At 43.9% G+C, this 24,089-nt stretch overlaps 1 protein-coding gene and 1 long non-coding RNA gene across 27 annotated transcripts in view; one reads left to right on the forward strand and one right to left on the reverse strand.

Moving 5' to 3' along the window:
* LOC127000835 (uncharacterized) overlaps nt 1-24,089 on the forward strand; it is a 163,836-nt gene that overhangs the window by 77,938 nt on the left and 61,809 nt on the right. For 21 of the 26 annotated variants that reach the window (XR_007754545.1, XR_007754546.1, XR_007754547.1 and 18 more), the window contains 9 exons: nt 728-848; nt 1,600-1,702; nt 2,090-2,291; nt 4,978-5,238; nt 11,570-11,665; nt 19,337-19,548; nt 19,983-20,226; nt 20,728-20,859; nt 23,869-24,012. Coding sequence is in view for 23 of the 26 variants with exons in the window: in XM_050864899.1 (XP_050720856.1) it covers nt 728-848; nt 1,600-1,702; nt 2,090-2,291; nt 4,978-5,238; nt 11,570-11,665; nt 19,337-19,548; nt 19,983-20,226; nt 20,728-20,859; nt 23,869-24,012 (1,515 nt within the window). In the remaining 3 variants the exon portion in view is untranslated. Of the gene's footprint in view, nt 1-727; nt 849-1,599; nt 1,703-2,089; nt 2,292-4,977; nt 5,239-11,569; nt 11,666-19,336; nt 19,549-19,982; nt 20,227-20,727; nt 20,860-21,754; nt 21,773-23,868; nt 24,013-24,089 lie in introns of all 26 variants that reach the window. The other 5 variants (XM_050864910.1, XM_050864902.1, XM_050864913.1 and 2 more) reach the window with 5 other exon arrangements.
* On the reverse strand, nt 11,847-12,913 carry LOC127000838 (uncharacterized). Its single transcript, XR_007754549.1, has 2 exons — nt 12,789-12,913; nt 11,847-12,636 (listed from the first exon to the last, which is right to left on the reverse strand). It is a non-coding gene; the product is annotated as an uncharacterized LOC127000838 (long non-coding RNA).

Genomic DNA, 24,089 nt, shown 5'->3' on the forward strand with positions numbered 1-24,089 from the left:
TGAAATCTGATTGTAATGCTCTACTCAAAGCTATCCCAGAAGTTCCCTAAAGATAGAAAACCTACAACTGATTTTAGAGCATTAGTGGTAGACCAACTGATTGAAATGAGTTTGATTTCAATGTTAAACTCAAAACTTCATCTGAAATTCCTTACAGCCAGTGATAATTTGATTGATTTTTGAACATTATTGCTTCAGTAAGTTTATCGCTTTCTCTCATTTTCATCAAAACTCTCCTCTTCGTCATCAATCTTACAGCCTTTACACTCTCTCTCTCTCTCTCTCTCTCTCTCTCTCTCTCTCTCTCTCTCTCTCTCTCTCTCTCTCTCTCTCTCTCTCTCTCTCTCTCTCTCTCTCTCTCTCTCTCTCTCTCTCTCTCTCTCTCTCTCTCTCTCTCTCTCTCTCTCTCTCTCTCTCTATCTCTCTCTCTCTCTCTCTCTCTCTCTCTCTCTCTCTCTCTCTCTCTCTCTCTCTCTCTCTCTCTCTCTCTCTCTCTCTCTCTCTCTCTCTCTCTCTCTCTCTCTCTCTCTCTCTCTCTCTCTCATTTTCACTAGTACATCTCTCTTCCTCCTCCTCCTTACAACCTTTACTCTCTCCTAACTTCCTTTCTCTCTTTTCTTCCCTCTCTTTCTCTCTCATTTTCATCAGTATTTCTCTCTTGTTCCTCTTCTTACCGGTAACCTTGACGATCTCCTAACCTAACCTAACCTAACTTGACCGCCGGCAGACAAGAACCTCGTGAACGGCAACCTCCCCGGCGTGATGCTGCCGCCCTACGAGACTGACAACAGAGTCCTGGACGTCCTCGAGATTCCCGGGAAGGGCAGGTGTCACGTCTACATAGCCAGGTGAGGGGTCAGCTGGGATCAGGAAGGAAAGGCAGCCGAGGAAGGGAACCAGAGCCTTTACACGTTAGCTTGGCGAATAGGCTCCTCCCCCTTTCATTTTTACATGTATATCATTGGTCGGTCTTCAGGATAGCCACGCCCCTTTTCACTACACTCTGTTCACGTTAGCTTGGCGAATAGACTCCTCCCCCTTTTCATTTTTACGTGCATATCATTGGTCAGTCTTCCAGCAAGCCACGCCCCCTCTCAGTATGCTACGTGCAGTATACATTAACTACACGGCGGGGAATACAGGTGATCATTGTGCACAGGTATCGATTACAGGTAAATATCTTGTCATCTTTTAACCTTCGTGCCCTTTGTTACCTGCTCCTGGGTGTCTGAGGTGTGTCCAGATTAAAAGGTATTAATAATCTTAGCTTCTTATCTTGTCTCTTTCATTTCTTATTTCTTTCTTTCACGTCTCTCATTTACTTCTCGTGCTATTTGTATATTGGTGTGCTTGGGTGTAGTCTTATTGTGTTATCTTCGCGATCTGATTTTCTAGTTCTTCATCTCTCTCTATATATATCTATCTCCCGGTCTGTATCTTCTTAATATATGCAATTCGTGTCCCCTTACTACGGCGGTGGGTGTCTGAGGAGTGTCCAAATCCACAGGTATTGATTAAAGGTGAATATCTCGTCTTTTCTTAACCTACGTGTCCCTCCTTACCTCCTGGCGGGTGTCTGAGGTGTGTCGCCCCCCGCAGGTACTCGTATGACCCCTTCCAACACTCCCCCAACGAGAACCCGGAGGCGGAGCTGGCGGTGAACGCGGGCGACTACGTGTTGGTGTGGGGCGCCATGGACGAGGTGAGGAACGGACTGACCTACCACGTTAAGGTCTATATTACTACTGTCCTGTTGTCATTGCTTTTGTTCCTTCTTTGTTTGTGTTGCTTTCTATTGTTGGGTGCCATGGATGAGGTGAGGATCGACACACACATACACACACATTCACCCTCACACCCTTCCTCACACCCTCCAACACCTCCCCACAACTCCTCACTCACCTGCACACCTCCACACACCCTCCCACACCTACACACACTCCCTCACACTTCTCTCTTTCTCGTCACACCTTTCCACAGACTCCCACACATACATTACCCAATCCCACACGTTCCCACACCTCTCTAAGCTTTCCCACACCTACACACACCCTCCCACACCTGCTCACACATCCCCACGCCTCTCCAGGACGGGTTCTTTGACGGGGAGCTGCTGGACGGACGCAGAGGGCTCGTCCCGTCCAACTTCGTGGAGAAACTCGTCGGCGAAGACCTCGTGGAGTTCCATCAGTCGGTCGTGATGGGGCTGAGGGACGACGACGAGCCGGTGTCCACGTCCGTTCCGTCTGACCTCAACTTCATCTCCCAGGACGAGTCGCACATGTTGATTGGTGAGTAAACGCTGCCTTGGGTTGTGGGTAGGTGGGTTGACGGGTTGGGGGTTTGGTGGAAAGCTAGCTGAGGGTTGGGTGGATAGCTGTGTTCTCTCTACTTCATTTTCTGGGTGTGTTTGGGTGTGTGGATGTGTGTTTTTGGTTGTGGGTTTGGTTGTTTAAGGCCTGGTTGGGTTTTCTTTTCCTTCAAGTTTTTCTGTGGTGGTGGGTTTGATTTTGTGTGTGTGTGTGTTTGTGTGTTTGTCCAGTGTTTTTTTCTCTTTTTTTTGTGTTTGTTTCCGTGTGTGTTTCATTCAGTTCTTTCTTTCTTTCTTTCTTCCTTTTTATCTTTCTCTCCAGGTCCGACTTTCTGTTTTATCTCTGTCTCTCTCTTTCTCTTTCTCCATTTTTCATTATTTTTTCCTCTCTACTCTTTATTCTCTCTCTATCTATCTATACTTTTTATTATGTTATAGTATATGTGTGTGTTAGTCTGTCATTTTCTCTATCTGTCTATCTATATGTATGTATGTATGTGTCTCTGGGGTCCTTAGGTCTTAGGTTTAATGTCTCAGTCTTCCATGATTTACTGTTCAACTGTTACTATTTGCTGCCCCTTTTTATATACTACGTCTGTTGCAGTGTATGTTTCCCTCTCATCTCGCCCCTCTCAAGACTGTCCCTCCCTCCCTCTCGCCCTCTCGCCCCCTTCAGCTCTTCGGCTTATGAGTAGTCACGATGCCCCCTCTCTCTCCCCCTCCCTCTCTCCCGACAAGCCTCCCAGCCTCCCCCCAGTCCCTTTTTATAACGGCTATTTCTCCCGTTCTTTCATTATATAGTAAGACATTGCAGAAAGCACATCTTAGAATGAAACGAAAGTCCACCAAATCGCCTCAAATATCATGTTTTTTGGTCTATGTTTTGCCAGTTTGTTCATTTTTAACGCGTCATTTGATTTGGTGGAGTTGGTTTTTGCGTTTAGATTCTCGTTTGACCGTTTTTGAGTGCTTCTCTGCAATGTCCGGTTGTCTGCCTCCCATTCTTGCATAGTTTTCTTGGCTGTTGTGACCTTAGACAACGGTAGCGGCTTGCCCTCCCTCCCTCCCTTCCTCCCTGAGTCCCTCCCTGCCTCCCTGATGCCCTCCGCCCCTTCGTTACTCATTGGTCTCTTTTCTTAGCTGTTGTTGCTCTCCCTCTCCCTCCAGCCGTCCAGGGTAACAAATGGGTCTGATTTTAGCAGTTCAAGCCTGTAGTTAACAAACTCTTGCTTAAGAGTTGAAGAAAATGTAAAAGTTCAACTGATTGAGCCTCTGATATAGTAATTCCTGCTTGAGGGCTTAATAATTATAAAGGTTCAGTAGTGTATGGGCTATAGTAAACCCATTCCCGCTGCTTAATTTATAGTAGCACACAAAAGCGCAGGAATTAAAGAAAATGTAAAGTTTGCTTGGTAAACTTTCCTGTTTGACTCAGCCTTTTAATTAACATCTAATTCTTGCTTGAGTACTTAATCTAAGGGTTCAGCAGTCTGTGGACTATAGTAAACCAGGGCCGTACCCAAGGGGGGTCGGGGGGCTGGGCGACTCCCCATCTGCTAAAACGAAAAACTGGGACAAAAGTCATAATCTTTCGTTTTGACAGCAAGAAGATGCAGCCAGAAATGTCAATTTTCAAAACCCCAAACCCCAGCTGATTTGACCGCTTCGCTTGCCACTCTCTAGTCTTCAAGTGGCTACAAAGGTACACGTTTAGTGGAAAAGACCCCCTCTTTTAAAGCTCTGGGTACGGCCCTGTAAACCCATTCCTGCTGCCAATTTACCCAAAGAAAAACGCAAGAGTTAAAGAAAATGTAAACTTTGAATGGCAGACTTTCCTGTTTTTCTTGAGGGTATTTTCTTGTTGTCTTTCGCCCTCAGGAAACCGCCGCTGGTGTAGGCATCGAAGGGAGACTGTTTGTTTATCTTTGTCTGTGTGTTTGTGTCTCTTGTGGTTGTTGTTGTTGTTTACCTGCACCGAGTAGAGTAAACAGGAGGCAGGTGTGGCTCATCAAGTAGTTGTTGATGGTGTGGATTTGACGTGTATCTAACGTGTCTTCATGTTGGCAATGATGATGATGATGATGACGATGATGATGTGTGTTTAGAGACCGTAGACTTTGCACCCGTTTGCTACCCTGGACTGCTATCTCCCTCCCTCCCTTCCCTCCCTCTTCTCTCCCTCCCTCCCCTCCCTCTAGTTAGCCCCCACCCTCTCTCGCTCCCTCCCTCCCAAACACCGCGGGGAGCCGAACACCTCGCCTTCCTCGTAGCCCTTGAGTACGCACCACCACCTCCACCACCACGCCACCGCCGCCACCACCACCATCACCACCGCACCTCCACCTCATCACCACCACCTCCACACCCTCGCCTTGCATAGACTAAAGCTTTCTCGGGCGCCTGACGAAGCTTGAGACCGTCGACCGTCCCCCCGCAGCCCGATAAGCTGAAAGAGAGAGAGAGAGAAGCTATAATGCGTGGAGTGGACAGGCGGCCTAGACAGAGCCTCATAAAGAGAGAGAGAGAGAGAGAGAGAGAGAGAGAGAGAGAGAGAGAGAGAGAGAGAGAGAGAGAGATGCCACCACCCCAGCTCCCACCCCCCCCCGTAGCCAGCCCCTCAGTAGGCCAGCCAGCCGCCGCCGCCAACACGTTCGGTCTCCTCACAGATTCGAAGGCGCCGGTAAACCTTATGAAAAACATCTTCAGCGGGGTTCAAGGGCTTTTCGGGCCCGGCAGAAAGGGGGACGTGACCCCGGCCCTCACCCCGGGCTTCCTGGGGTCCACGCCGGGGCAGACGCTGCACCCCAAGGGCCCCCTGCCTCCCCATTCTGGCCAGGGGCAGGGGCTCCTCCACCCCTTCGGCTCCCTCAACCCCCTGGCCAGTCTGTCGGGGCTCAAGAGTCCGGCCCTGCACGACGCCCACTCGAGTACGTGCGCCCGACCTCTGCACGCCTACTCCACACCCTGATCCACACCCTAGTCCACCTCGTTCACTTCCTACTCCACGTCCTCCTACTCCTTCCACCTCCTATGCTATATCCTACACACACCATCACCACCTCCAGTTATTTCTACTCCTACTCCACATCCTACGTCACCTCCTAGTCCATCTTCCACTTCCTAGTCCACCTCCTACTCCGCCTCCTCCTCTAAATCCTTCGCTTATTTCAACATCCTTTTTTCCACCAGCACTTCTTTTTCAGTTCCTCCTCCTCCTCCTCCTCCTCCTCCTCCACTTCCTTCTTCACATCCTAGTCCACGTCCTGGTCCACCTCCTACTCCACATCCTACATCATCCATATCCTATTTTTTTACCCCCTCCACTTCCATCCCTTTTATTCACTTCCACATCCTACGTCTATGCCACTCCTCCTCCTACTCCACCTCCACCTCCTCCTCCACACCCTGCATCATATCCTACTCCACATCCTACAGTTACATCACCACTCCCAGCACTTTTTTTCCATTCCACCTCCTACTCCACCTCCTGTTCCACCTCCTACTCCACCTCCTGCTCCACCTCCTACTCCACCTCCTACTCCACCTCCTACTCCACTACATCCTGCCACTCCACATGTACTCTATTTCCTACACTTCCTTCAACATCTCTTCCACCATCCCTTCCTTTCCCTTCCACATCCTGCTCCACTTTCTCCTCCATCTCCTCATTCTTTCCTCCACCCTCCTCCTTTACCTCCACATAAACCACCGTCTTCCACAATACCTCCTCCACCATTAACTATCCACTTCATCACCTCCACCTCCAGCACGATTTTCTCCTCCTCCACATTCACCTCCACCTCCCACTCCACATCTTCCCTACACCATTAACTCACCATCGCCACTCTCATCTCCACTCTCATTACCTTCCTCCACCTCCTCTTCCACCTTATAGCTCTCCTCCACCTCCTCCTCTTCCTCCACCATTATCAATACCTCCATCTCCACTTTATTCTATCATCCACCATGCCATCCACCTCCACTTACCACCACCATCATCACCACCATCACCACCACCATCACCACCATCATCACCACCATCTCTACCACCATTAGCACCAACATCATAACTTTGACCATCATCTTCCTATCATTTTCTTTCCTTATTTCCTACTTTAATTCTCCTCCTTACCCTCCTCCTCCTCCTCCTCCTCCTCCTCCTCCTTCTCTTCCTCCCTCATCGTTACAGCCCCTCAGCACACCCTTCTTCTTCCCCTTCCCTTCACCTCCCCATCACACCCTCTTCCCCATCACCCATGAATGAATGATGAAGTTTTAGAATCCAACCTCACCCATTTCTTCACCCATTTCTTCACCCATTTCTTCACCCATTTCTCCACCCATTTCTTCACCCATTTCTCCACCCATTTCTTCACCCATTTCTTCACCCATTTCCTCACCCAGTTTGTCACCCATTTCTTCACCCATTTCTTCACCCAATTCCTCACCCATTTATTCACTCATTTATTCACCCATTTATTTCCCCATTTATTCACCCATTTATTCACTCATTTCTTCACCCATTTCTTCACCCATTTATTCACTCATTTATTCACCCATTTCTTCACCCATTTCTTCACCCATTTCTTCACCCAGTTTGTCACCCATTTCTTCACCCATTTATTCACCCATTTTTTCACCCATTTCTTCACTCATTTCTTCACTCATTTCTTCACCCAATTCCTCACCCATTTATTCACTCATTTATTCACCCATTTATTCACCCATTTATTCACCCATTTTTTCACCCATTTATTCACTCATTTCTTCACCCATTTCTTCACCCATTTCTTCACCCATTTTTTCACCCATTTCTTCACTCATTTCTTCACTCATTTCTTCACCCATTTCTTCACCCATTTCTTCACCCATTTTTTCACCCATTTCTTCACTCATTTCCTCACCCATTTCTTCACCCATTCATTCACCCATTTATTCACCCATTTATTTATTCACCCATTTATTTATTCACCCATTTATTCACCCACTTATTCACCTATTTATTCACCCATTTATTCACCCATTTATTCATCTATTCCTTTCTACTTCCCTTCCCCCTTTCCTTTCCTTGCTCCTCCTCCTCCTCCTCCTCCCCCCCTTCCTTCCCCTTCCTCTCCTCTTCCTCTCCTCTTCCTTCCCCTTCCTCTCCCCTTCCTCTCCTCTTCCTTCCCCCTTCCTCCTCCTCTTCCTTCCCCTTCCTTCCCCTTCTTCTCCCCTTCCTTCCCCATCTCCCCCCCCCCCCATCACCTCCCTTGTCCACACTCACTCACTACCAGGGGCCTGAGGAATGCATTTTGAATCACACACACACACACACACACACACACACACACACACACACACACACACACACACACACACACACACACACAAACAAATGCCTTTAGTAGTGCATCTTGATCTGCTACCAAAAATGAGAGAGAGAGAGAGAGAGAGAGAGAGAGAAAATCATGGAAAACCGTCTATGCCCCAATCTTGCCCCTCCCTCCTCCCGCCCCTTCTATAACCCTCCTCCCCGTTGCCCCGTGCCCCGAATTCTTATGCCCCGTGGAGTTCACAAAGAAAACACATATGGGGGTCTGGATTTAAAGGGGGGACTGATGGGGGGCGTAAACTATCAGTGGGGGGCGTGCCGAAGGGGAAGGAAGGGGACTTTGAACCCCTACAGAACTATATCCCATTTTCCTTAATTTTGCATCACGTTTTCTTTGTTGTATTTGAAGGGGAGACTTGTAAAGAGATGAAGGAGGGTTAGAATGGGCGTTATCCTACATGGTTTCGCCCTAGTCATGTCAATATTGAATTTCTCTCCCGTTTCCCTCTTCTCCCTCCCCCTCTTCTTTTGTTTCTTAGTCTCCCCGTTTTTAAAGATTCATCTCCTCCCTAAAAATACTAAAGAAAATTAAGAAATGAAAGGAAAAACGTGAAAATGAGAATAAAATGTTAGAATGTAAAGAAAATTCGTGCTTCCCGTGTGTGTGTGTGCGTGTGTGTGTTCGTGTGCGTGTGTGTACAAAGTCACATTCATACACGTGTACGTATATAAGGAAAGGTTTACATGTATACTTTGCTTGCTTTCTGCCTGTGTATGTATGTATGTATGTGCATGTCTGCCTTTAAGAAACTTACACACACACACACACACACACACACACACACACACACACACACACACACACACACACACACACACACAAAGCACCCCTACCCCCCCTTCCCCCTCACACACTACCCTTCACAATCCTTTCCTTATCTATTCTTTTATTTCAAGCAGTGTGTGTGTGTGTGTGTGTGTGTGTGTGTGTGTGTGTGTGTGTGTGGGTGTGTGTGTGTGTGTGTCGCCAGTGAAATACTCGTGTGAATCTTATATCAGCTGATTATCACTTAGATTAATAATTACACACACACACACACACACACACACACACACACACACACACACACACACACATACAACACATTATTTTATAACTAATTCACGATAGACATAACATTCGCTGATGAAAAATAACTCCCCTTAATTAACTAACATAACTAATATTTTTTTGGCAGTTTTCATTTTTCATTTTTTCATCAAGCAGAATTTTTCCCTTTTTACACGCAAATTATAAATGCGTGAATCTATAGCACTGTAAATAATCTTCTCTCCTCCTTCATCCCTTTCACACTTTTTCCTATAGACAAAAGAATATCGTGTGTAAGGGTTTGGTGTGACATGTCGGATCCCCTTTACAAAAACATAGAAAAAGAAACCCACAATTAATAGGTTTCAATTCCACTTTTTTGGCCCCATTTCCCTCCTTTCATCCCTTATACACTTTTCCTATAAACAAAAGAATATCGTGTGTGAGGGTTTGGTATGACATTTGGGATCCCGCTAACAAGAACGACACAAGTAAGAGGTTTCAATTCCACTTTTTGGCCCCATTTCCCTCCTCTCATCCCTTATACACTTTTCCTATAAACAAAAGAATATCGTTTGTAAGGGTTTGGATTGTGTGGGATCCCGCTAACAAGAACAATACATATAAAAGGTTTCAATTCCATATATGTCCCGATTCAAACTCCTTAACAAAAGCGAGAAACCAAACTAAGAGACCTAAATCCACGTCTTAATCCCCCCTGCGAAGAGAAAAAAAAAGAATCACGAAACCATAACATACAGGTTCCAATCCCATTCATTGTGTGCCTCAATTCGAATCCCGTGGCATAACACAAAGGTTCCAATCCCCTCTACTCCGTACCCCAGTTCGAATCCCGTGAGTCTCGCGGAGAACGTTACTCATATATATTAAAACAGCTTCCAGTCCTGTCTGTTTAAAAATTCACTTTCTTATATAACCAGTGCATGCGTTTTAATCTCCCTCACCACCACCACCACCACCAATACACCTTAATATCTGTCTGTCTGTCTGTCTGCCTGTTTGCCTGCCCGCCTGCCTGTGTCTGTCTGTTTTTGTCTGTTTGTTTGTCTGTTATGCCCTGAATGCTGTCACTTGGGAATGCACACGTCATTTGGTATTTTCCTTGCACAGAAATTACTCTCCTCCTCCTCCTCTTCCTCCTCCTCCTCCTCCTCCTCTTATCCTCCATCTCCTTCTCCCTTTCCTCCTCCTCCTCCTCTTTATTCCTCTTATTTAAGTTTTCCATCTCCTATTTTCTTCTTTCTTCACCGCCTCCTCCTCCTCCTCCTTTTCTTCTTCTTCCTCCTCCTCCTCATCTTCCTTTCCTACCAATATATTTTCTTCCATCCTTTACTGCCTTCATATCCTCCTCCTCCTCCTCCTCCTCCTCCTCCTTATCCTAATACTTTTATCTTCTCTCCATCTTCACAATCATCTTTTATCTCCTCCTCCTCCTCCTCCTCTGTCTGTCTGTCTGTCTATCTGCCTGTCAGCATGTCTTCATTGCCTTTAACGAAATCCACCTCCTCCTCCTCCTCCTCCTCCTCCTCCTCCTCCTCCTCCTGCCCTGCATCATATAATACAACCACTGTTCTCTTTTTTTATTGCAGTTATTCCTCAACTCTTGCATAAATGGAATGAGTTTCACACACTTATATACTTAATTCTCTTTATAAGGGATCCAGTCTCTTATAGGCCTAGACGGAATGTGGGGTTGGATCATGTATATAGGGGGAAGTAGTAGGTCTATTTTTTTTAAGGATGTATGTATGTATGCGGAATGTAAATATATTATAGAAAACGGGTTGTAGATTTTGAAGGGTAGCTATTATTATTATTATTATTATTATTATTATTATTATTATTATTATTATTATAGTCAACAGTGAGGTGATGATATTAGTTAGATATTTACTTCAACAGAGAGAAAATTACTTAAATGAATATGATCAAACAGTATTATTATTATTATTATTATTATTATTATTATTATTATTATTATTATTATTATTATTATTATTATTATTATTACTCTATAAGAAGAAATTTTTTGCTATACTTAGAAATGGTTAGAAATTGGCAATAGAAAATAAAATAAGTAAAAACAGTTAGACAAAGACTAAATGAGTGAGTGAATGAATGTTTTCGTAGATGATTAGAATAAAGTCAATCTTGAATAGTGAAAGAGTTTAGCAAAGTTTTATGAATTAGCAAAGACGAGAGATGAAATGGAAGTTAATAATAAGAATCAAAATGTTCATAATCTGACTAATATATTTCCTTTTGTCTCCCCTCCCCCTTCCGGTTTTTTTTTTTTTTTTTTACTTTTCTTCCTCCTCCTCCTCCTCCTCCTCCTCCTCCTCTTCCTTTGCTTCTCCCTCCATCCCCTCTACTTCCACTCCCTTCTTCAATACCTCCACCTCCTCCACTCTTACATTCATCTCCTCCTCCTCTCTCACCATCCTTTCCTCCACCTTCATCTCCTCTGTCTTTACGAACTCCTTCACTTTCTATCTCACTTTCATCTCCTCCTCCTCCTACTCCTACTCCTTCTCCTCTTCCCCTTCCTCTTCCTCCTCCTCCTTCTTGACCTTCATCTCCTCCTTCTTCTACGCCTTCTCCTCTTCTCCCTCTTCCTCCTCCTCCTCCTCCTATACCTTCATCTCTTCCTTTACTCATTCTTTCCCCCCTCTTCTTTACTTCCATTTACTTTTTTCAAATCCTCCACTCTCTATCCTCGCTTCCACCTACTCCTCCTCTTCCCCTTCCTCCTCCTTCTCCTCCTCCTCCTCCTCCTCCTCCTCCTCCTCCTCCTCCTCCTCCTCCTCCTGCACCTTCCTCTCCCCCGCCGCAGACATGGTCACGAATCAGAGTCGCCACAACGCCTACCTGAGCCATCTCGACCTGGAGGACATCATCGAGGAGGACGAGGAGACGCTGGGCGAGCATGGTAAGCGAGTCTCCCTTTAAAATGTACATCCCGGGGCCGTTTTCTCTGATGACTTTACATGGGGTTCATTTGACGGGTTGTTTGTGTGTGTGTACGTGTGTGGGGGAGGAGGAGGGGTGTGTGTGTGTGTGTGTGTGTGTGTGTGTGTGTGTGTTTCATAATAGGGGTTCTGGTATCCGTATTTTTTTTGTTGTTGTTAATTTGATTTTTTTATTAAAGTGGAAATTAGAAAAAAAGTAAATTTGAACCAGGTAAAATGTTTTCGAATTCACTGATTTTTATATTATTTTTGTGGACAATTTGGTCATTAATGGGAGTTATTTATATCTTCATTATCTATTTTATCATTATTACTGTCATTATTATTGTCCCAAAGTTATAAAAATCCAAGAAAATAGAAATAGTCAACACTTAACAATATATATCAAAGCACTTTTCGGAGATAGGAACTTTAAGATTAAACAAAAGCCTGTAAATAACTTAACCCACAAATGTAAATATAAATAGCACAAAAAATAGAAGCAATATAATACATAAATAACAAAACTAGATTATACAAAGTAAGCATTTCACCAACAGTTAAAACCACAGTCACTTTAAATATATATAAAAAAAAAACATCACTTCAGTATACAGTAAACACCCAAAATGTCTCCTCTATGGATGTATGTATGTGTGTATGTATGTGTGTGCGTATAAACCATGTACACGCTGCGCCTCTCAGAACACAAAGATGGAGGTGAGAACTTTTACCATAACTTCCTAGTGTTGGAGGAATGGCTGGCTTGCGCGTTGGTAGGACCTCAGCTGCGCATCCTACATAGTCCTGGACGCATATCCTCAAACGCCTCGACATTCCACTCTTTCTATTTCACAAGGCTCTCGTAGAAGTGATTGTGGTTCCCCTGGGTAGTTTCCTGAGGCTGGCGGTAGGTCTCTGCGCCATGGACAGGGAAAACACTAACTAGAACCTGATTTACCTTCTATGTGGCTCATGGAAATAGTCGTAACAGTCCCTCTATTTCACAAGGCTCTCGTAGAAGTGATTGTGGCTCCCCTGGGTAGTTTCCTGAGGCTGGCGGTAGGTCTCTGCGCCATGGACAGGGAAAACACTCACTAGAACCTGATTTACCTTCTATGTGGCTTATGGAAATAGTCGTAACAGTCCCTCTATTTCATAAGGCTCTCGTAGAAGTGTTTGTGGTTCCCCTGGGTAGTTTCCTGAGCCTTGGGTTAGGTCACTGCACCATGGACTTGGAAAACATTCACGAGAACTTGATTTATCTTCTCCGTGGCCTGTGGAAATAGTAGTAACAGTCCCTCTATTTCATAAGGCTCTCGTAGAAGTGTTTGTGGTTCCCTGCACCATGGACTTGGAAAACACTCACGAGAACTTGATTTATCTTCCCCGTGGCCTTTGGAAATAGTAGTAACGGTTTCTCTATTTCACAATGCTCTCGTAGAAGTGTTAGTGGTTCCCGTGGGTGATTTCTTGAGCCTGGGGTTAGATCTCTGCGCCATGGACGAGGACAAACATCATGGGAATCTAAGTTACCTTCTCCGTGGTCTTTGAAAATAGTCCTAACAGTCCCTCTATTTCCCAAGGCTCTCGTAGAAGTGTTAGCGATTCCCATGAGTGGTTTCCTGAGCCTGGCGGTAGGTTAGCAAGATCTCTTAGCCATGGACGGGGAAAACACTCACGAGAACCTGATATATCTTCTCCGTGACCTTTGGAAATAGTCGTAAGTGGTGCCCGAGGCGTCTGAGAATACCTGTCCTGTTCTAGTCTAGTCCCTGTAGCTCCGTGGCGTAGCGTCCTTTTGATAGCTGGCGCTGACGTGAGCCGAGAGAGACTTTTAGCGGAGTGGTTGTCCCTGGCTGTCTCGTTCTCTGTGTCTTGTTATCCGATAGTGTTTTTGACTTGTTTACGATCTGTCTTGACTTGGAATTCGATCTGGTCCTGTTTGTTTTCGATAATACTGTGTCCGTCCGTCTGTTAGTGGTTTTGTGTGTGTGTCTGTCTGGTTTTGTTTCTCTCTGTTTGTCCGTCTGTCTTTCTCTCTCTCTTGTTCATTCTGTCATTCCTGGGTGTCTGTCTTTCCGTCTATCTATCTGTGTGTCTGTCTGTTTCTCCTTTTCTCGTCTGTTTTTGTCTGTTATAATTGTCTGTTTCTTATTGGATCTTTGTCTTCGGATTAACTGTCTATCTAACTATCTATTTATTTATCTATTTCCCATTATTTCAACATTTCTTCCAGTATAATATCTGTATTAGTTCCCTCTCTCTTCCTTTTCTCCCTTTTCTCTCTCTCCCTTTTTCTCCCTTTTCCGTTTCTCTATCTCTCCCTCTCCTCTTTCCTTCCCTAATGAGGAGTCACGGGAGAGGGAATGGAGGAAGAGGAGAAGGATGGAGAAGGGGAAGAAGAAGGGGAAGAGGAAGAGGAAGGGGATTAGAAGAGGGGAAATAAGAGGGATAGAGAGGAGCTGGATTGGCTGTTTCATTAGAAGGGTTTCATTTAGGGCGATTCGAAGCTTCATTTGTTTGATTCATTAGCTCAAGTTGTGGCTCAGACTCCTGCTTCGTTGCCTAAATTGTTTTCTTTTCCTATTTTTCTTTTCTTTTGGTGTTTTTTAAGGGAAGATGTTTTTTGGGGGGCGGCATTGCTCTGGTTTTCAAGTTTACATTTTTTTTATCTATATTTGTCGTTAGTAAGGCTTTTTCAAGTTCTCCTTCTGTTATTTTTTTTCATCTTTTTCTCTGTGTGATGAATTGATAATCTTGTTTCCTCGCTTTCTATTTGGATTACTTAACATTTTTTATCTATATGTGTCGTTAGTGAGGCTTTTTCAAGTTCCCCTTCTGTTATTTTTTTCATCTTTTTCTCTGTGTGATGAATTGATAATCTTGTTTCCTCGCTTTCTATTTGGATTACTTAACATTTTTTATCTATATGTGTCGTTAGTAAGGCTTTTTTCTTCCATGCATATTTCCTATTCAGATATATCTGAGACGTAACTATTTTTTCCAAGCAATACTTTTTCGTCAACATTTTGCTCTGTAGTAAATAATAAGGCTTTTCAAACTTCATTCCCTCCATTTTTTTGACATATAAGACGTAATTTTTTTCAAGCAATACTTTTAATCAACATTTTGCTCAATAGTTAATAATGAGGCTTGTCAAACTTAATTTCTTTCACTTTTTCCATATAAGACGTTTTTTTTTTTTTCTTCTTAAGCAATACTTTTTCCTAAACATTTTGCTCTATAGTCAATAATGAGGCTTTTCAAACTCAATTCCTTTCTCTATTTTTTACCTATAAGGCGTAAAATGTGTTCAAGCAGCGTTCTATTCTTCTGCATTTTTTTTAGAAGTGACTCGTAACATGAAGGGTGATTTATTTGGCAAGGATTTCCACTCAAGCGAATTTTATTTGATTTTTGGGGTTGGTGGGTGATTTTTTATTGCAGGCTTGCCACTGGGTGAGGCTTGTAAGGCTTTGACCAATAGTGTGCCGGTAATAGTCTTGGCCACACCCACACCCTAATCTCTCTGCTCAGTCATATACACTGATCTGTAATATAAGTGGATTGGCTTTCTTTGTACTCCCCAGGTACATTTATTTTGAAATCAGTGGTCATATACTCCAAAAAAAGTTCTTACATGATTCGGGAATTCGTAAATGGTTAATAAAGCTCCTAAAAATGAAAAAAAATGTGATAAAATAAATTGCATATCAAATTTCTAAATGGTGGAGTCTCAAAGGCCAAACAGATTTATAAGCAATGCCACTAACATATTTCTTTTTGTCTCAAGTGATAGTGAAATATGAAACATGAAAGCCGTAGATTTTCTCACCACAATAAATCACCTTTCGCTTCTTCTAATTCCTAAGGCTGAACTAAACTACCAAGACTTATTTTTCGCTTACTCCTAAGGAATATTTTTCGCTTACTTCTAAGGAATATTTTTAAGACCACAGTGTGTTTAAGTTGACGCTGCCTTCCCCGCACTGATTTGCCAAGGATGATTTTAGTTGTTTCCTTCATATGCAGACTTTCGATACCCTTTCATAGTCAAAGAAATCTATCAGTTAAGAGTTCCCGCGTAGATTCAAGCATCAGGCAGAGGCAGACACAGAGGATGTTTGCTTGTTCAGGTTAACTCGATGAATAAGCCACGCCCACTCCTTATTAGTGCATGTTACTTGTTCGTTTTTTGTTACATATATAGAGGTTGTCAGTCAATCAATCAATCAGTCAGTCAGTCAGTCAGTCAGTCAGTCAGTCAATCAATCTATCTTTACTAATTTAGAGTGAGTAAATTAATATCAAATGCCCTTATGGATGACAAAAGTGGGCGTGGCTTATTCCTCAGTTTACCTTGAACGGACTAAGAACATTTTTTCCCTGTAGTGTAAGAGTCAAAGCCAGAGGTAATTTTTCACTAGATTAACCTAAGAATCTGAAGTGCATAGAAATCGTGTGGTAGGAATAAGTAATAGGATTGAGCAGCTGTGGACAGGAGGATCGAAGCGCCTTTCTTTAGATTCGTTGTGACTTTTTGGACATATACGAGTTGCACGTCTCTTCCTCTTCTCTCCCTTCTATTTTCCTTCCTTTCTCTACTTGTTTCTTTATCTTCCTCTACTATTCCTACCTTTCTCTTAACTCTCCCTTCTGTCTCTATTTCCCTTCCTTTCTTCCCATTCTCCTCTCTCTTTCCCTTGCCAATTCATTATTTTTACTTCTCTCTCTCCTTTCCTTTCTCTTAGCTGTCCCTTCCTTTCTCTCTTCATTCTCTCATCCTCTTTCTCCCCTCTCCTTTCTTCTCTCTCCTATCTCTCTTCCTCTCTTTTCACTCTCCCCTCCTCTCTTTCCATTCTCCTTCCTTCTCTCACTCTCTCCTCCTTTCCCATATAACTTACACGGAAATGAAGGTCTTCTAGGTCGCAACGAGTTTCAAGAAGGTGACGCTATCCTTGTGTCCGCGACTGCCCGTAGTTTAACACCCTTTACACGTATGCTAGGAGGCTCTAGACCCTACTAATGCAGGAATCCGCTAAATCCTTCTAGAGAGACGACTCCTATCACAGGCCAGGCTGCTAGGTAGGCCGGAAAGTAAGTCTCGGATGCTGCCAAGTGGACGGGTTGAGAAGTGGGCGGCGGAGGAAGGAATGAAGTCGAGGGTTTGAGATTCGGAGTGGCTCTTGTTTGGACATAGATAGACATAGATCGGTAGATATATAGAGATAGATAGACAGATAGACTGTTAGTTAAATAGTTAGTATGTTAGATGAATGAAGAGAATCAGACATTTCAAAATCATTAAAGACGAAAAACTAACAAATTCTAGACAATAAATTGCCAAATCGTCGACTTCGTTCCCCCTCCGTAGCAACCACCAGTCAGTCAGTCAGTCAAGGAGTAGGTCAGTTAATCCTTCAGTCAAGTAGTAATAGTAGTAGTAGTGGTAGCAGTCATGAAGTAGTAGTGGTAGTAGTAGTAGTAGTAGTAGTAGTTATAGTAGTCGTTCCCCCCTCACCCCCTCTAACCCCCCCTTAGTGAAGTGTAGATATATATTCTTTATCTTTTTTTTTTTTTTGTATATTGTGTTCTTAAATTGACTGGGGTGATCTGTAGTTCGTGCGTGCGTGCGTAGGTGTGTGCGTTAGTGTGTTTGTAGTCTCCTCTTCCTCCTCCTCTTCTTCCTCTTCCTCCTCTAATTTATCTTCTTTTCTACTTCTTCTGTTTCGTCTCCTTTTTATCCTCTGTTTCCTTCTCCTTCTGTTTCTGTATCTTGTTCTTCTCTCTTTCCCTTCTCCTTCTCCTCCTCCTGTTCCTCCTCCTTCTCCTCCTTCTCCTACTTATCTTTCTACTTATATTATTACTACTACTTATACTACTGCTACTCCTACTCTTAGTACTGCTGATACTACTTCCACTACTACTTCTACTACTATACTATACTACCACTACTACTACTACCACTACTACTACTACTACTACTACTACTACTACTATACTATACTACCACTACTACTACTACAACTACTAATACTATACAATACTACCACTACTACTACTACCACTACTACAACTACTACTACTACTACTATACTATACTACCACTACTACTATACTATACTACCACTACTACTACTACAACTACTACTACTACTACTACTACTACTACTACTACTACTACTACTACTACTACTACTACTACTACTACTACTACTACTACTACTACTACTACTACTACTACTACTACTACTACTACTACTACTACTAGCAGTGTACCGTGGTGTCATGTGCCTGCTCTGGTGTGCTAGCAGTAGCTGGGTCGAGTCTGCCATGAACTAGCTCGTGACTATTACTACTACTATTAATTTTTGGTCTGTGGGCATCAGGCAAGCAGTATTTCTTTTTTTTTACTATTTGTTTTTGTTTTCTTGCATCATGGAAGAGTGCGGACGTCTATATAAGTATTGTTGCCTTTTGCACGATGTATGGAGAACGCTGTGACTGAGAAAGGCAGAATTACTACGTCCGGAATTATGATTTTTTTTACTGTACTCGTTTCATTCTTGTTTTTGTGAGTGTATTTTTTGTATCACTGAGTTTCCTTGTCGAGACTACGATACACACACACATTTTTTGGTATGTACGAGAACTTAAAAACCGTAGACCGTTATAGCAAGCTCGAGTTTGTCCCATAATTGGTTGTGTACTTTTTCTATTACTTTTTGGATGTGGTACTATTATAATTTTTGTGTGCTGATGATGATGATGATGACTTTTTGGTGGTTTTTTGGCGGTGGCGGTGGTGGTGGTGGTGTGCGCGCCTCCCACTCATGTCTGTGCTGTCTTGTCTGTGTGAGTGGTTAAGTGGAGCCAGCACTGTGGGGCTGAGAGCGGTAGTGACCAGTAGTGTAGCGCCCCGGCCGGCCAGTCCCTTATTTTGCTGGGTTTTTGTTCTCTCGCAAAACGCCCCACTCAGAATGTCTTAGTCCACCCTTCTTCTTATACCTCTGTCACTACTCCGTTTTCTATCATCTGTCTTGTCCTTTTATCCTGTTCTTCTTTTCTTCTCTATTTATATTCCTTCTGTATTAATTTCATCTATTCCATTTCTTTTTTCTTTTCTCTCTGTCTTCTTTATCCACCTTCTCCTCATCTTTTTTATTCTTGTTCTCTCGTTTTTTTCCCCTCTTTTCCTTCTCCATTTATCTCACCAGCTTCTTTTCTTTTTTTTTTAATTTTCTCTCTGTTCTTTCTCTTTCTCCCCCATCACTCCTCTTTCCTTCCTTCCTTTTCTTCACCTAATCTTCCATACCCTTTTTCTCTACACTCCTCATCTCCTTCTTCTTCTTCTTCCTCCTACTCCTCCTGACTGCTAAGCGCTAGACAAGCTACATACATAAACAGTCAGCCAGTGCCCTGTTTTTGAGATCCCGCTAGCCTTACTATACTTACCACGAGCTGTCTTGATACTTGGCTCTGTATGGACATGACTGTATATTACTACTACTACTACTTTTGATCGTACCATTACTACTATACTGCTGCCGTGCCTGCTGTTACCGCTGTCGCTACTGCCGCCTCTGTGTCTGCTGCCCGCTTACCATGCATGGAGCTCCACGTAGTGACATTGCCCTTCTCTTAACTAGACCTCTTCTTCTCGGTGCTAGTCCCTCCGCCGGTCCAGCTCACCCTCGAACGACAGCTTAACAAGAGCATTCTCATCGGCTGGAACCCCCCGCCCGACGCCGCGCCGGGCTCCATCGACTCCTACCATGTCTACGTCAACGGCCTCCTCAAGACAACCGTGCGGGCCACAGAGAGGACGCGCGCGCTGGTGGAGGGCGTAGACTCGACCAAGGTGGGTGTGGGTGTGCGGGGACAGAGTGTAGGGGAGAGGAGAGGTATCTGAGTGTGGGTGTGGGTGTGTGGGTGATTGTGGAAGAGGGAGAGAGATAATGAGAAATGGGTGAGTGATGTGAGTGGTGAGGTTAGATTGTGCGTGCGTGTGTGTGTGTGAGGGGGGTGTAGTGGGGAGGGGGTTTGAGAGAGAGAAGTGTGTGTTTGTCCCTTGTTTTTACTCTTGTCAAATGCCCCACGGAGAACAGCTTCACCCACCTTTCTTCTTCGTCTGTTTCTTCTTCCATTTTCTGCCCTAACCTTCCCTTTTCCTCCACACCTTCACCCCCTTCTCTTCTTCTGTTCTGTCCTCCATTTCCTCTCCTTACCTTCCTTCCACCTCTTCTTCTATCCCTCCCTCCGTTTCCCCTCCTAACCTTCCCTCCGCCTCCCCAGCTTCACCGGATCAGCGTTCGCTCCGTCACGCCCAACCGCCGCACCTCGAGGGACGCCGCCTGCACCATGGTCATTGGCAAGGAGGCGCCGCTGGGCCCCACGAGCGTCAAGGCCACCTCCATCACCTCCACCTCGGCCGTCATCTCCTGGCTGCCCTCAAACTCAAACTTCCAGCACACCGTCTGCGTCAACAACGTGGAGGTGCGCACCGTCAAGCCGGGCGTCTACCGCCACACGATTACCGGTGAGTGGAGGGGAAGATGGGGGGGGTTGGGTGAGTTTGGGTTAGGGTGATTTGGGTTAGGTTGGGTTGGGTTGGGTTGGGGTGAGTTGGGTTGGGTTAGGTATAGTTAAGTTAGGTTGGGTTGGGCTGCATTAGGTTTGTTCTTCCTTGTACAACAACGGAAGCAGCTCAATGGAAAAAAAAAGTAGAAACAAATAAACAAATTAAGTGCTATCTCCTCCTCCTCCTTTCATTCTCTCTTTCTTTCCTTATATATTTTTATGTTTTTTCCTTTTTCGAACTTTTTTCTCTTTTTCCCGACGTATCTTTGACATTTTCTCTATATATCTATCTGTTGTATATATATCTGTATCTATCTATCTCTATCATTTGGTTTCTTTTATTTTCCCCTTTTATATCTCCAACTAATACTTTTCACTTATCTTTCTCTCTAATTTCTGCTTTGGTCAGGCTCAGGGCAAGCACCATCTAACCCTCCTCCCTCTCTCCCTCCCCTGCCAGGTCTGTCCCCCAACACCACCTACAGAGTCACCATTCGCGCCAAGAACCTCCGGGCGCCGCAGTTCGATGGCAAGACTTCCCGAGGCCAGGAACGTCTGTCCACGACCATCGAGTTCCGAACACTGCCAAAGGGTGAGTGTCTGAAACCCTTTATATATGTGGCGAGGATGAGAGAGAGAGAGAGAGAGAGAGAGAGAGAGAGACTTTAAGGACCTCGTGAGTCGTGTTAATTGGTTAAAAAAACAGTAAGTCAAATTTGAGGATCTTAAAACATTAGGTAATTTTTTTAGGGATATTGATGTTTTTTTAGGAAGAAATTTAAGAAAACGTCGTGTATTTAGGATTTATTTTGTTGTTGTTGTTGTGTGTTGTCTGGTGAGAGAGAGAGAGAGAAATCCGTAAAAGTCATGTTAGATGAAAATGAAGAAAAACAGGAACAAGAAAAATTTAAATGACAAGTAAAATAATACGAAACAAAATCATTTCCAAATAAAATCGCTTCCATTTTTTCAAACTTTTTTACTGAATAGGAGAAAAAATATATAAAAAAAAATAAAAAAATCTAATAAAACAAATAAAACTCACGACTCACCTGGGCGAAGCGAATCTAACTAATTAAGGGATGAAGAAAGGAAGTGTTACCTGGTGAAGTGTGCGTGTTTGCCATTGTTATCATTACTGTTATCATTCTTATTATCTTTATTATTGTAGCAGTAGATATGTATAATTATATTGGTGTTATCTCTCTCACCATCAATCAACACACATTTCTATTGCCATTACTAGTATTACCATTATCAAGTAGCATTATTAATACCTCTCTATATATTTTTTCACTACCTTATTTATTTTTTCTTCATCAATGGACTTCACTTTCGAGGTCTAATTAATTTCTCTGTTGCACACGTGATCACTTTTGTTTGTTGATGACCTGCAATATTTTTCTTTCCGCATTTTTTTTTTTTTTTTCTGTCTCCTCGGTTGACCTCTTCATGTCGTTCTAATCCATACTATCACACACTGTTAGAGGCCGTGGCGCAGGCTGGTGAGTACGACTTCACTTCTTCATGTTGCTTTGTCTCCATCTCCAACTCTGTACCTCCCTCTCCGTGTTTTCCTGTCTCCCTGTAACCCTCTCTCATTTCTTTTGTCTCTCTCTGATCTTTCTTTCTGTTTGTATTTCTCTCTTCCTTCACTTTGTCTGTATCTTTCTTTCGCAATCCATTTCTTTGTTGCTTTTTTCTCCATCTCCAACTCTGTTCCTCCCTCTCCCTGTAACCCTCTCTCCCTTCTCCACCTCTCTCGTTTCTTTTGTCTCTCTCTGGGCTTTCTTTCCTTATGTGTTTCTCTCTTCCTTCACTTTGTCTACCTCTCTCTCGCAATCCATCTCTTTGTTGCTTTTTTCAACATATCCAACTCTGTACCTCCCTCTCTATCCCTCTTTCTTTGTATTTCTGCCTCTGTTCCTCTTATCCATTTCTGTTTGTCTCTTTCAATTCACGTCTTTATCCATCCTTCTTTGCTTATCTCTGTTCCTTACTTTCTCTGTCTGTTTCTTTCGATTTTGTCTTCTTTTCTTTTTGTGTTTAATTCTCTCTCTCTCTCTCTCTCTCTCTCTCTCTCTCTCTCTCTCTCTCTCTCTCTCTCTCTCTCTCTCTCTCTCTCTCTCTCTCTCTCTCTCTCTCTCTCTCTCTCTCTCTCTCTCTCTCATCCTCACACACATACTAACGCACGCACCCCCTCCCCCTTCTCCCCCCTCCATAACCACACCCTAACTAACCTCAGTCGGAAAAAAATAACAAGCAAAAGAGAATCATAGAAGAAGGGTTTCAAATTTCTTCTTCGTTAAGTGGGAAGAGAAAAGGGAAGGGGAGACTTAAATGATTGGCTGAGGTTAAGGGTGTGTGTATGAAGGGGCAGGGATGGGTCAGGAACAGCAGTAACAGCAGCCAGCATCACCAGCAGCAGCAGCCTTAACCCACCACCTCTCGCCCCCCATCACCCGCCCCTCACCCAGCTCATCCAGTGTTCGAAGTGGCGGCCCATGTCTGTCACTCCGCCACGCTGCCTCAATGCTTGCTAAAGAGGCCGCTTATGTTATCAGTTGACTCGCGTTTCTCCTCCTCTTAATACCCTTCTTAAACGCCCACGCCCACGCCCACGCCCACGCCAAGCCCACCTTAAGCCCACGCCCACTAGTACCACCTCCACCACCACCACCTCCACGTTGTCCCTCGCTCCCGGCTATAGTTTCCCCCTCAACCTCCGTTTTCTGTGATCAGTCGAAGCTCACGCAGATGTTTTTTCAGTGTTTTTTCGCCCTTTTTGTGTGTTTTCGTTTTGTGTTTGGTATCGAGGGTGACTTAGATGTTTTTTACTGTTTTTTTTTCTTTATATGTGTTTTTCTTTCCTTCGTTCTTTTTCCCGTTTTTTGTTAGTTAGTTTGTTTGTTTGTTTACGTGTGTGTGTGTGTGTGTGTGTGTGTGTGTGCTCCCAGACCGCCCGTCGTGTGATGTACCCTTTCCATGGCTTACTTTTTTCTTCCCTAGTCTTGTTTTTTCCTTCCCTCTTTATTTCATTTTTCCATTTTCTTCGTTTTTATCTATGACGTATTTTTGCCTCCTCTCCTTTCTTTCTTTCTTTCTTTCCTTCTATTTTTTATACGGTTTTTTTATATTTTCCTCTTTTCTCCCAACGTATCTATTACTTTTTTTTCTCTATTTACCTATCTGTTATCTATCTATCTATCTATCTTTCATTTTGTTTCTTTCCTCTACTTTTTTATGCTTTCCACCTAATTCTTTTTCCTTCAACCTCTTCTCCCTTTCCCTTCCTTCCTTTCCCTTCCCTTCCTTTCCCTTCACTAACCCGCCCTGACCCTTAACCCAAACACTATTAAAACCTTTTCTTTCGTTTTTATTTTTGAGATGTGAGCAATGCGATGTGTGTGTGTGTGTGTCCTCCCTGCCCTTCGTCCCTCTCCTCCTCTCCTCTTCCTCCTCCTTCCTCTCCTTCTCCATCCTTCCTTTCCTTATTAGTTTTCCGTGTTTTCCCTTCTCGTTCCTGTTTGTCGTCGTCCTCTTCGTTTTCTACCCACGTTTTCTATGACAGAAGATGTAAATAAGTGACGTCATACTCCAGGGACTCAGTATAATCGGCTGAGCACGAGGGTGGATGGGTCAGTAGCTAGCAGGGTATGGGAGGAGGAGGACGCGTGTCAGTTGTCCGAGGTGCCCTATGGTGACTCTCCCTCTCTGTGTTCCATGCCCTGCCAAGGTTGGAGAGGTAAATATGCAAGTCAGATCCCTCCCCCTTTTAGAAAACCACCTCCACCCTTAGTAGAAACCCCACAACCCCCCTTC

This window comes from Eriocheir sinensis, chromosome 19, assembly GCF_024679095.1.
Source record: "Eriocheir sinensis breed Jianghai 21 chromosome 19, ASM2467909v1, whole genome shotgun sequence".
Taxonomy (NCBI): Eukaryota; Metazoa; Arthropoda; class Malacostraca; order Decapoda; family Varunidae; genus Eriocheir; species Eriocheir sinensis.